This window comes from Ovis canadensis, chromosome 22 (genome assembly GCF_042477335.2).
Source record: "Ovis canadensis isolate MfBH-ARS-UI-01 breed Bighorn chromosome 22, ARS-UI_OviCan_v2, whole genome shotgun sequence".
NCBI lineage: Eukaryota > Metazoa > Chordata > Mammalia > Artiodactyla > Bovidae > Ovis > Ovis canadensis.
The window spans coordinates 55116461-55129462 of NC_091266.1; the positions used below are offsets into that span (position 1 = coordinate 55116461).

The 13002-nt window shown below is 39.1% G+C and overlaps 1 protein-coding gene across 4 annotated transcripts in view; it reads left to right on the plus strand.

Moving 5' to 3' along the window:
• Nucleotides 1–13002, plus strand: part of INPP5F (inositol polyphosphate-5-phosphatase F) — a 92013-nt gene that overhangs the window by 17460 nt on the left and 61551 nt on the right. For 3 of the 4 annotated variants that reach the window (XR_011252091.1, XM_069567310.1, XM_069567311.1), the window contains exon 2: nucleotides 5756–5836. Coding sequence is in view for 3 of the 4 variants with exons in the window: in XM_069567310.1 (XP_069423411.1) it covers nucleotides 5756–5836 (81 nt within the window). In the remaining variant the exon portion in view is untranslated. Of the gene's footprint in view, nucleotides 1–5755; nucleotides 5837–12836; nucleotides 12953–13002 lie in introns of those variants that run through there. The other variant, XM_069567312.1, reaches the window with a different exon arrangement.

Sequence of the window (13002 nt, forward strand, 5' to 3'; positions counted from 1 at the left end):
TAAACAATCTGCTGGCTGCGAGGCTGCCCAGGGCTTTTCTCATGACCCAGATGGAGGAGGTCCTGGTTCTCAACAAGTACAGCAGCAGTGCGGATGGAGAGAAGTGAAACATCACATATGAGGAGGTGGAGTCAACAGGACTTGGTGAGGAAGGAAACCATTTTGAATGTCTCCCAGGTTCTGGCTTGTGCAGCTGGAATGATGGTGGTGAGCTGGAAGACTCCGTATAATTTAAAAATGAGAGCATCATATCTGAGTAATCACACCTGGTAGGGAAGCTTATGGTATTAGAGGTATGATAGAGCATTGGACTGAGAGTGAGAAATGGGGTTTCGGTTTTCACAATATGGGTAGTTAGTATCGGACACTTTAACCCCTGCCAGCCATGATTATGTTTGTTTGAAATACTGCAGATGACTTTCACTTTGCCACTTCAGATACTGAATGCTTCTAATGTGATTCAATGCAAATTATCTGACTCCAACCTACTTCTTCATTCTGAGTCATATGTTCAGTTGTCCGTTCAGCATTTTGGAGCCTGCAGTGTATGTATCATGCACTTGAGACATAAAGCTGAATGAGACCAGGTCTCAATGAATTTTCTGTTCTTGATGGGCTTCCTGTTCAGTCAGAGAGAGAGGCAAATCAGTAATTAGGTGCATTAAACCAAAATGATAAGTCACGATGGGTATATGAGCCGGTTCCAGGGGGCTCACAAAAGAGAGCGTGATCAGTTCTGCTGGGTGGGTGGAGAGGGGAATGTGTCAGGGAACACCAGTGACCCTTGTTCTGAGTCAGGAATGAAAAGCAGGCTGAAGTGGGTGGGGAGCAGCATTCCAGGCCCAGCCCTCGGACACTTCTGGAAGATGAAGGATGCTGGGGGTGGGGAGGCAGGAAGAGAGTAGACAGGAACAACCCATGCACAGCCTTGCAAGCTTTTCTAAGGAATTTGGACTTTGTTTTTCAGGCTTGGGGTGTAGGAGAAGTAATATGATGGGATTAACAGTGTTCTGTGTTGTATGTACTTTTTTTTTTTAATGCTTGATACAATTCTTTTACAATATTAATCTTAGACAAACTAGACTTTAGGGCAAAAGAGCATTATTAGAAATAAAGGCAGTTATTACATCCTGATGAACAGAGCAGTTCACCAGGAAGATATAATTCTGAATCTATATATGCCTGACAACATAGTTTCAAAAAATATAATGCAGAAATTACAAAGGAAAAATGGGAGGGGGGAATACATAAAGCATGAGATTTAAAAAACAGAGCAAAACAAAAGACCCTCTCAAACTGTCAGTATTAGGCTAAGCAGTCAAATAATTAGCAAGTACATAGAGCAGTTGAAGAAAATAACAAAGTTGATAAAGAGACCTTACCCCAGAGTTTAATAGTGTATTCTGTGTTTGAAGTAAGAAATACTTTTAAAAATCCTGACCTGAACAGACACATGTGTGTATGTACCGGAAACAAAAGTTTTGTGAAATGTTTCTCCTTACGTGGTGCAGTTTTTCTGTTTTCTGTTTCATTGCTGTTAGTGCTGATCTCATTGTAGAGAACTGATAAAATGACCCACTAATGGATTGAACTGATGCCCTTTTTCTTGAAAACCCTAAGCAAATATACATGCTTTTCAAGTACAGACAGAACATTTACAAACGGACTTTCTGGATTCTCCTCACCACGCCTAGCATCTGCTACTCCTCCTGTTCTGCCTCTGTCCTGCCCCTGCTATAGAGAAGATGACTTGGACTCCTATTTGTACTGAGTCAGGGCCATTCGAAACATGGATCTGCTTTTCAGCTCCATTTCTATATTTAGCTTTTTCACCTTTTCTTCCAGACTTAGTAAAAAGTAATATCTCCCCCCCCCTGCCCTATTCACTTTCATACCTGTACTTTTGATTTCATTTTCTTTTGTTTTCTTTTCCTCCTTTAATATCTCCTCTGTTTCTTATACCTAGACATTTCCCCTTGACCATCCCATCATGAACTCAGTCTTAAATGAACTTACCTGGTTCTCTCTTTGGATCTCAAACATTATCAACGACTATTATTTTTAGTCAATTAGACCACAAAATATAGTTTTTTGGGTTTTTTTAAGTGAAATTTTAATTTTCTTCAATGGCTGATATAGTCAAACGGTTCAAAATACCATAGGTGCAAAAAGGGTATTATTGAGTTAAGAGGTTTTCACCTGCCTTTTCTGCCAGCTCCTATATACCTTTGCTCCTTCTTACTCATCTCCGTCCTCATCTTATCCCTCTCTGGAGAGGATGACTGTTTCACTGTCATTGGTAAGTTTATCCTCTTCCTGTCCTTTGTGTAGCTTCCTTTAAGGTGTTTCATGTTAATCTCCTTCTGTACTTTCTTCACCTACTGCCCACCCTACTCCCCAACTACCATATCCTTTCAAGCCAACACTCTTGTAATAAAAACCATCTAGCTCCTTTCCTTGTTCGTAGTCTCCACCTCCTGTCAGTGCTGTCAGCTAATCCCTGGCTGCAGTCTTGTTTTACTTTTGTTATTATTTGCCTGCCAAGGCCTCCAGGAAGTAAGGTTCCTTAATTAGTCTTTTATTCAAGTCCCTTCTTATTGGCCTCAGTGTACTTTTTCTAGTCTTCCCAGTGAAGATCTCCACTATACTCACCATCCTCTTTGGTCTTCTGATCTATATTGTTTGCTCCTTTATTTTCATATCTTCTCAGTGCCTGGTTCCTGAAATGTACTTGATAAGTATTTCCCCAGTGAAGGGATGGATTCCAAAACAAACCTTGTACTTTCTTTCTGCCACATCATTCTTCTTTCTGATTTCCTTACGCTTGAAGTTCCCACTTCCTCTGTGCAACTGTCCTTGACTGCTTTAGCGCTGACTTTTCATCCTCCTCCATATACCTTGAGCTCATTTGATACCTGAGGAATAGAATCTTGCAACTGTGTTTGTTCATCTGGGGTCAGGGTGAGATTATGACTAGCTGGAGCTCTTTCCTTAGCAGGGGCATCAGTGTTGGTAGAGGTTGAGATGTGGCCTGCCTGACAGGAATTCTGGTTATTTGAAAAGAAATTAGGATACTTCTAGTTTATATACCAACATGAATTCCAGGGTTAGTGTTAGATTTTTATAAATTAAAAAAGGGGTAAAATTAATAAATGATTGATAACAGATAAGGAACAACTTAGTGATCTTCCCTGTAGCTCAGATGGTAAAGAATCTGCCTGCAGTGCAGAAGACTTGGGTTCAATCCCTGGGTGGAGAAGATCCTCTGGAGAAGGAAATGGCAACCCACTCATGTATTCTTGCCTGGACAATCCCATGGACAGAGGAGCCCGACAGGCCACAGTCCATGGGGTTGCAAAGAGTCAGACCTGACTGAGTGACTAACACTACTACCACTAAGGAACAACTTGATAATATAATAAGTGAAAAAATGATGGATAATGAAAGTGATTTGTATAAAAATTTAAAACTGAAAGTATTTACAAACATGTCAGAGTTGATATCCTTAGTATAAAAACTCATAAATCCATAAGGAACATAAAAAAAATTCTTAGATCTGAATAAGAAAATCATAGAAGAAGAACCATAAGCAGCCAGTTTTTTAATTAAATGTTTAATCTTACCAGCAATGAAAAGAAAATAAACATCATTTAGGCAATGGATGCCATCAAAATAGCAAAATTTACAAAGAAATTTTAAATGATGGCAAGCGTAAGAAGCATTTTCATATGCTTCTAGTAGAAATATAACTTGGTGTATAAACTTTGTTGATAGTATTGAAAGCTTTAATTTTTTTTAAAGTTTTCACCTACTGATTTCATCCCTAAGAGTTTGTCCTAAAGCTATTAATTAACAAATAAAATACTTGCATAATGTTCATCATTTATCACAGCATTTTTTATAATAGGGAAAAACTGGAAATGACTTATGCCCAAGAGTGAGAAAGTGCTTCCTTAAGTGGAAAATTAGACAGCTGTGAAGTTATAATTTTGAAGAATATTTTAAAGATGTGAGAAAATACTCATGAAATATAAGAAAAAGTTAGCATACAGTGATATATTTGCAATATTGCAGTTGGATATGCAGACAAATATATGATGTGAAATGTAGCAAAATAATATTATCTCTGGGTGACAGGATGGAAGTGATAAAGTATTTTTTCCAATCTTACAGTGTATTAGTTTTATAAGAATGCATGTTACTTAAAATGTAAATATTGTCTTATTGATTGGTTCCATGTATGTATAGGTTCTGTGTTTGGATGGTTAAGAGCACAGGCCATGTTGTGTAGACATGGGTTTGAATTGCAGCTCTGCCCTTGGTCCATTGTGTGATATGGCCACTTTACTTTTCTAAGACTGCATTTCCTCATCTGTGATTTGGGACTCCTAGTACCTAACTGCTAGAGGCATCAGGATTAGAAATGATAGTTTGTATAATAGCCTTTAAAAAATTAATTCTCTATTTTACTTTAATTCTTGTAATAAAAACAGAAGTCAATGTTTTTTTTGCCTCCCACTGAATATATCATTAATAACAAAGATGTTCAAGATACAGTAGTCAAAACTCAAATGAACTTGGAGACTATTGTCTTTTGTAATTACCCACATGAGTTACAAATTGATTATACATTTTATTAAAATAGAATTTAAATGGTAATAATTAAAATGTAATTTAAAATTTCTGCTAAAAGAAATATTGTTTGCATTCTTGCTAATCTTTTCTTGCTATTGAGCCACCACTAATATTACCTTTATCTCCACGGGAATAACAGCCTTTTGTAGCCTGGGTTCCACAACAGAATTCAGCCCTAACATCCTCAGGCATCTATTGTGTGTAGTGAATTAGCTTCTCTTCTGTGTGTCTAGAATGGTACAAATGATCTACCATCCTTGGGAGAATTGAGAATACAGTCATCCAAGTCATTATCTTGTTCTGTGGTTCAAATGAGAAACCCTGACTGGGATGCCTGGCACATAGTAGGCACTCAGTATAAATAGAAGTGATTCCTGTTGTTGTTGCCATAGAAGTCACATGAAAGAGAACTGGCTTTCCGAATTTCTTTGTTTGGTGCTAGCTTCTTCGGGAAAGGATATTTTCCGGAGTGTGATTCAGTAAGTGGACATCTCTGGGGGCGTTTCTCAGTCCTTGTCTCTGGATCTGAAACTGGCTTTGGCAGTAGGACCTTGGATAACTCCTCTCGTTGCCCTCTTATATTGTACCAGCTTCCTTCCTCCACTGCAGGGCGCCAAAGTACTGCCTCCCACCCAAGTAGAGTTTTAGAATGTCAATTACCTTCCCGTTAACTGTCCTTATGTTAGAGAACTTACTCAGGCCTTGGATTTAATGCTTTCTCTACAATGGCTTGTTAGTAATGTATTCGGTCCTGGGTGTGGATACCTGCTCTTTTGGGTTGCTGATCATTTTTTAATACATTGCTAAAGACACTGTGTTTTTTAAATCATCTTGTGACTTTTCTGTGACATTTCTTTTTAAAATTTTTATTTTTATACAGTGTTAAAGGTTACTTTCTATTTACAGTTATCAGGAAACATTGGTTCTATCCCATGTGTTGGATTATATGATCCATCCTTGAGCCCGTCTGACACCCCTAGTTTGTGCCTCCCCTTCCCTCACCTTTATCTTGTCCCTTCTCCTTTCCCCACTGGTAACCACTAGTTTGTTCTCTATAAAGATATTGTTTTAATGTTTTCCAGTGAATACTTTCTCATGACCACTTCTCATTTTATTTTAGCTACCGATCTGCTTCTTGCGTGGAATCCCATTTGTTTGGGGTTGGTAGAAGGTGTTATTGGAAAAATTCAGCTTCATTCAGGTATGTTTCTGTAAACTCTTTAAGCTTGTCAAATTTAATGTGGCATTCTATGACACTGTCTTCTTTGAGGATAAATGTAGATTCTATAATGGCTTGGATTCCTTTACCTTAATTTTGGATCTACCCAAAGTGGGTATATTTGCGTGTTGCAGAAACCAGTACTTGAGAAACCAAGCACTACGCTCGGAGAGTTGGAGAACTCAAGTTTATTATGCCAGCGGGCCCAGAGGAGTTAACACTCCAGACTCTGAGCCCCGAACAAAGAGATTACAGAGTTTTTATAGACAGACTGTAGTGGGCAACACTAGCAGTTAATAGGCTGGTTTAAACTAAGGAGTTTCGTGAGCGCAGGAACAGTGGTCAAGATGGGGAGGGGGATGCCTGACCTGGACAGGCATGATTAAGCAGGTTTGCAGGGGCTGGGCGATTGCAAAAGAGCAGGACAAGGGTGAGTGAGATAAACTCCAGTTCCTAGTATTGCAAGTCCCCATTTTCTGAAACTGCGTGACCTACGTGATCTAGACTTTGCAAGGGGCAAACTGAGTTATAGAGGCAGAAGGAAAAGGAGGTTATGTAAAATTTTAACTTTTCCTCATCATCCGTATAAGGGAAACAAAAATACAGGCATCCCTCATTTTACTGTCCTTTGCAGATGTTGTGTTTTTTTACACATTGAAGGTTTATGGCAGTTCTGAGCCCAACAAATACATTGGTCCCATTTTTCCAACAGCATTTGGTCATTTCGTATCTCTGTGTCACATTTAGGTAATTCTTACAATATTGCAAACTTTATATTTGTTATGGTGATCTGTGATCAGTGATCTTTTTACTGTTATGATTCACTGAAGGCTCAGATGATGGCTAACATTTTTTAGTAAGAAAGTATTTTTTAATTGAAGGATAGTTGATATACAGTTTTAGTTTCTGGTATACAGCAAAGTGATTCAGTTATATATATATATACACACATATATTTTCATGTTCTTTTATATTATAGGTTAATATAAGATATTGACTATATCTCCCTGTGTAATACAATAGGATCTTGTTATTTATCTATTTTATATTTATATATAGAAGTTTGTACCTGCTAATCTCAAACTCCTAGTTTATCCTTCCCCTATCCTTCTTCCCTTTGGTAACCGTAAGTTTGTTTTTTAAGTCTGACTCTTTCTCTATTTCGAAAATAAGTTCATTTGTGTTATATTTTAGATTCCATGGTTAAGTGATAACATATGGTGTTTGACTTTCTCTTTCTGGCTTATTTACCTTATGATAATCTCTAGGTCCGGAGAAGGCAGTGGCACCCCACTCCAGTACTCTTGCCTGGAGAATCCCAGGGACAGGGGAGCCTGGTGGGCTGCCGTCTATGGGGTTGCACAGGGTCGGACACGACTGAAGCGACTTAGTAGTAGTAATCTCTAGGTCTACCCATGTTGCTGCAAATGACATTATTTCATTCTTTATTAAGGCTGAATAGTTTTCTATTGCCTATATACCACATCTTCTTTATCCATTCATCTGTTGATGGACATTTAGTTGCTTCCATGTCTTGGCAGTTATAAATAAATAGTGCTGCTGTGAACTTTGGTACATTGCTATGTATCTTTTCAAATTATAGTTTTCTCTGGATATGTGCCCTGGGGTGAGATTACTGGATCATGTGACAATTGTATTTTTAGTTTTTAAAGAAACCTCCATACTGTTTTATTTGTGGCTGTACCAATATACATTCCTACCAACAGTGTTGGAAGGTTTCCTTTGCTCCACACTCTCTCCAACATTTGTTATTTGTAAACTTTTTAATAATGGCCATTCTGACTGGTGTGAGGTGGTACCTCATTGTTTTGATTTGCATTTCTCTAATAATTAGCATTGTTGAGCATCTCTTTCAACTGCTGATTGGCCATCTGTATGTCTTCTTAGGAGAAATGTTAAGGTAATTTTTTGCCCATTTTTGATTGAGTTGTTTGTGTTTTTTGTTACTGAGTTGTATGAGCTGTTTGTGGTAGTTTGGAAATTAAGCCCTTGTGAGTGACATGGTTTGCAAATATTTTCTCCTATTCTGTAGATTGTCTTTTCATTTTGTTTATGGCTTCCTTTGTTGTATAAAAGCTTATAAGTTTGGATTAAGTTTCATGTGTTTATTTTTGGTTTTTATGTCTATAGCCTGGGGAGACTGAATTTAGAAAACAGTGATATGATTTATGTCAGAGAATGTTTTGCCTTTGTTCTCTTCTAGGAGTTTTATGGTGTCATCTTATACTTAAACCACTTGAGTTTATTTTTGTGTATAGTGTGAGGTTGTGTTTTAACTTCATTGATTTACATGAGCTGTCCAGCTTTTCCAACACTACTTGCTGAAGAACCTGTCTTTTCTCCATTGTAGTCAATATGTTCATTGAAGAAGTACTTTTAATTAAAGTATGTACATTTTTAGACATAATCCATTGCACACTTAGTAGACTACAGTTTGGTGTAAACAACTTTTATGGGCACTGGGAAACCAAAAAAATTTGTGTGACTTGTTTTATTGATGTATTTGCTTCATTGCAATAGTCTGGAACTGAATGTACAGTATCTCCAAGGGATGCCTATAAAGCTTTAGAGAAGGGAGGCGTAATATTAAAATCCTTTCTTCCTCTTAAACCCAGAAACTTATTAAATGCCTACTCTCAGGATTTATGTTAGTCGATGGAATACAATAGTAAGCAAAAACTGACCTGTACCCACCCTCATGGAGCTTTCGGTTTAAGAAGGAAGGCTAGACATTAGTGATTAATCACTGAAATAAATGTATAATTATTTGTTAATTGTGATAGGTGCTCTGACAGATACACTAACTTCAGTGGTTTTGAAGGAGAGAATAGTGGGAATAAGGCTGGAGAGGTAGGCAGGTGGCAGACTCGGACTGATCAGCTTTGGTCAGCTGTCTGTTCCTCATATAGTCAGCTCTGGCCAGGGAAGAGAAAGGGTCTGTGAGCGCATAGCGTGGTGCTTCTAGGAGTCCTGTCCAGGGAAGGCAAACTGATGGAAGGTCTAGTTCATTAACCAGACCCTTCCTTGGAAGGACAGGCACCTGTACCCTGAGTTCAGAGGGAACTTTGTTAAAAGATAGGTGTTACATAGGCAGGTCCCAAAAAGTCACGAAAAGGACTAACTGAAATATTTTAAGCACGAAATTTAAATATATATTTTTTCATTGTTATCGATTTTAATGTGAGTTAAGAGCTATAGGAAGCTTTGCTATTACTGCTATGCAATCAAGAGTGTAGCCACCTTTGTATGTTTTTAAAAATTCTTTTAAGGTAAAATTATGGCACATTTGAAAGCCAGGTTAATTTCTGAGTATAAAGCACAAATTGCCATGCTGCTGCTGCTGCTGCTGCTGCTAAGTTGCTTCAGTCATGTCCGACTCTGTGCGACCCCATAGACGGCAGCCCCCCAGGCTCCCCTGTCCCTGGGATTCTCCAGTCAAGAACACTGGAGTGGGTTGCCATTTCCTTCTCCAATGCAGGAAAGTGAAAAGTGAAAGTGAAGTCGCTCAGTCGTGTCCGACTCTTAGCGACCCCATGGACTGCAGCCCACCAGGCTCCTCTGTCCATGGGATTTTCCAGGCAAGAGTGCTGGAGTGGGGTGGCATTGCCTTCTCCGACAAATTGCCATAGACAGTCTTAATTTCTTTTTGCTAATTTTTTTGTTTATTTTAAAAAATTGTTAAATTTTATCAACACAAAGAGCTATTTGTCACCGATACACAGTATACTTGTTGTAAATTAAACACATTTATCTACCATGTAGATTAAGAAATGAAACCAATGTCTTTGGAACTCTTGCTGCCTTTCTCCAAGTGTCTCTTTCCCTTCAAGAGAACCTGTGATTTTGAATATTGTACTTATTAGCCCATTGATTTTCATTATTGCTTTTGTTACATATATATGGCTAAATAATATGTTGCTAAGTTTTGTATTTTGGAAATTTTGTATAAATGATGTTAAGCCACTTGTGTTCTTTCACTTGTTGCCCCTACCCACACAACTGGATACTTTTGAGATTTGTCCACTTTGTTGGTATATGAAACTTTAGTTCCTATCTTCACTATTGTATTAGTAATACAATATCATAATTTGTCCTTTTTCCCATCATTGGGTAATTTTTGTTTTCTGGGCTTTTTTTTTTGCCATTAGAAATGAGACCACTGTGAGTGTTCTTGTACATTCTGTCTTTGGCAGTTTTGAATCCTTTCAGTGCAAAGGAGAAAAGCATTTAGACATTGTGTAACATGCTAATAAGTATTTTAGTCACACTCTCCTACCTGGCCACATTTACATACTTATATTTTTTAATTCATTTATATGCTGACAGGATAATTTCACAGTTGAATGTTCTGAGCTAAAATTCATTTTCTATTGTTTAAGTGAAGCATATGAAACTTTTGAGTTATTTTTCTCCAATTTCAGTTACATCTTGAAACAATGAATAAATCACTGGCATGAGTCAAGAGACCTAAATTCAAGCTTTATTTATTAGAGCTTTGAGATATGAGAGAAATTACATAACATCTGTTTCATCTGTTGCTGTGTAATAAACTGCCACAAAAGTTTTAAAGCCTTAAAACAGTAACAGTTTAGAGTATCTCAAGTTCTGTGGGTTGACACGTGGCTCTTCTGCCCTTTTCTTCTGTTGGCCAGGGTCATCTGAGTGGCAGCACTCAGCTAGGGGTTTGCCTGGGGCACCTTAGTTTTCCTTCATGTGGCATTTTTTCCATGTAGCTCACGAGCCCTCTTTTTGGGCCCCCTCTGTCTCCTGGGTACCTGGACATCCTTTCAGGGTGCTGAGGTGACAAGTTCCAGTGTAGAAGGGCTTATCAAGCCTCTGCTTGCATCACTGAGCTTGCTAATATCCCATTGGTCAGAGGAGGTCACACAGCTAAACCCAGAACCAACATGGGAAGAGGCTTCGCAAAGGTTTGCATCCCAGGAGGCTAGTTCATTGGGGCCACCAATGCCCCAGAGCCTCTACTTCCTTGTAAACTATAAAACAAGAGTGAAAATAACTGCTCACTTATTTTTCCTGAGGGTATTGTGGGTCTCACGTGAGGTAATATACCTAAAGGTGCTTAGTAAATTATCACTATTTTATCAATTCTTTTGATTTGCTTAGTAAATTATCACTTTTATCAATTCTATCAGTTTATGCAAAAAAGTTTTTATTAGAATTCAAGGGAACAAAACCAAAAAGTTGATTTGTTCAGGATCTGAGATTACATTCTGTGGCAGACAGTCTCTGACCATCGCTTGTCTCTGTACATCTCTTGTACATTCTTGTCTTCTTTTGGGTTTCTCTGTGTTTGTGTATGTGGGATGAAATTTCTGTCCTTATGTGGTACTCAGACCGACTTCAGCTAGCCCTCAAGCTAACCAGCATCTGATGTCCCCTACAACTTCTGGAGATTGACTGGCTCTCTAGTTAAGACCCTAGGGAAGAGACCCTTTTTGGCTCAGTCTGAGTCAGGGGCCTTCCCTGGTCACAAAATTCAAACATGCCCACTACACTAAGCAGGACAGTCAGTCAAAGCAGGACTGACTTGGATTTGAACTTGGCAAACAAACCACAAGTCATTTCCTAAAGCAGTGTACAAATACGCTACTGGTTGGTGAGTTTGATACAGTGAAAGTATGGTCATTAGGCGGGTGGGGGCATTTCCTGTGGTCTTTTGTGGTCAGTCCCTGTTTACATGCACTTTCCCTCCTTGTACCTCATGCCTTTCTTTGGACCAAAAAGAAGTTGGTAGGCAGTGTAGATACCTGTCATGTAGGATATTTTGGAAGAGGGAAAAATGAGGGAATAGAATGAACTAGAGAAAATAATAAAGAAAATATTAAAAAGAAGTAAACGGGGCTGGGAAAGTTTTTCACGCTCCTAATCTCTGTACTTTCCCCCTGCCCCCGCCCTGCCCCCTCTTGCCACATCACTTCTAAGGTACAGGGGGAAAAAAAAACAAAGGAAAATCTCTTTTCTGGCCCTCCTGCTGCTCTTTCCCTCACCCAGAGAACTGCAGCCCCACCCTTTGTGCCACTCCACCCCAGCTCCCATGCCCTGAGCATCCGTCTTGCTCTTCCTGCCTTCTATTTCTTCATCCTCTGTCCTGGGCATACCTCATTTCCTCCCCACCCTGTGTTCCACCTAAGCTCTTGCTTTGACCACACTATCAACTTGCCCGCTGGGCAGTGTGCTCCTGATGTGTGTTAGAACTGAAATAATCACTCCAAGTGCACTTGCCCATGGGAGCATCTTACCTTCTAGGGTAGAAGATGAGGGGAAGAAAGTGTCTGTACTTAAACTCTTTCTCACTCCTCTTTCCCTCCTACTTATTCTCTACATATTAATGCGTGAATTTCTGTTCTTGCCTAGTGAGATGGGAACAGAAGTTTACTTGAACAGTTGTCATTGACAGTCTAAAAGCGGCGTGGGTGAGCTGTGACTGTCATCAAGCAGTCGTGACTTCGGAACGGCATTAGTTTGCTAGGCTGCCGCAGCAAAGTTCCTCAAACTTCAGGGCTTAAACAAATTTATTTTCTTGTCGTTTTGGAGGCTTAAAGTCTAAAATCTACTCATCAGGGTTGGTTTCTTCTGAGGCCTCTTTTGCTGGCTTGTAGAAGGCTATCTTCTCCTTGTGTCTTTACATTATTCTCACTCTGTGTTTGTCTCCAGATTTCCTCTTATAAGGACAGAGGTCAGTAGGGATTAGAGCGCACCCTAATGACCTCATTTATCTTAATTACAGCTTTAAAGATCCCATTCTTTAAAACAGGCTCCCATTCTGAGGCTCCGGGGGTTAGGACTCCAACATAATGAATTTTAAGGGGACCTAATTCAATCCGTAATAGGAACCTAACATCCTCTGGAATCCTCACTACAAAAGCATGTCCAGGAGAATTCTCACCTTTGCATCTGCCCTTTTATTTTACAGTGGAATAGGCCATTCCCCACATATCACTGGGTAGGCACTGGCCCCAGCACTGGACTAACCTTGAGGTCACATGATTGCCTTGGATCAGGTTATTTATCCAAGCCTCAGTTGCTGGGTGATGACACCACCTAGATATGGTTATGGTAAGTTTAATAAAACTCTCATTAAGTGCTTAGCATGGCTTCTGATAATA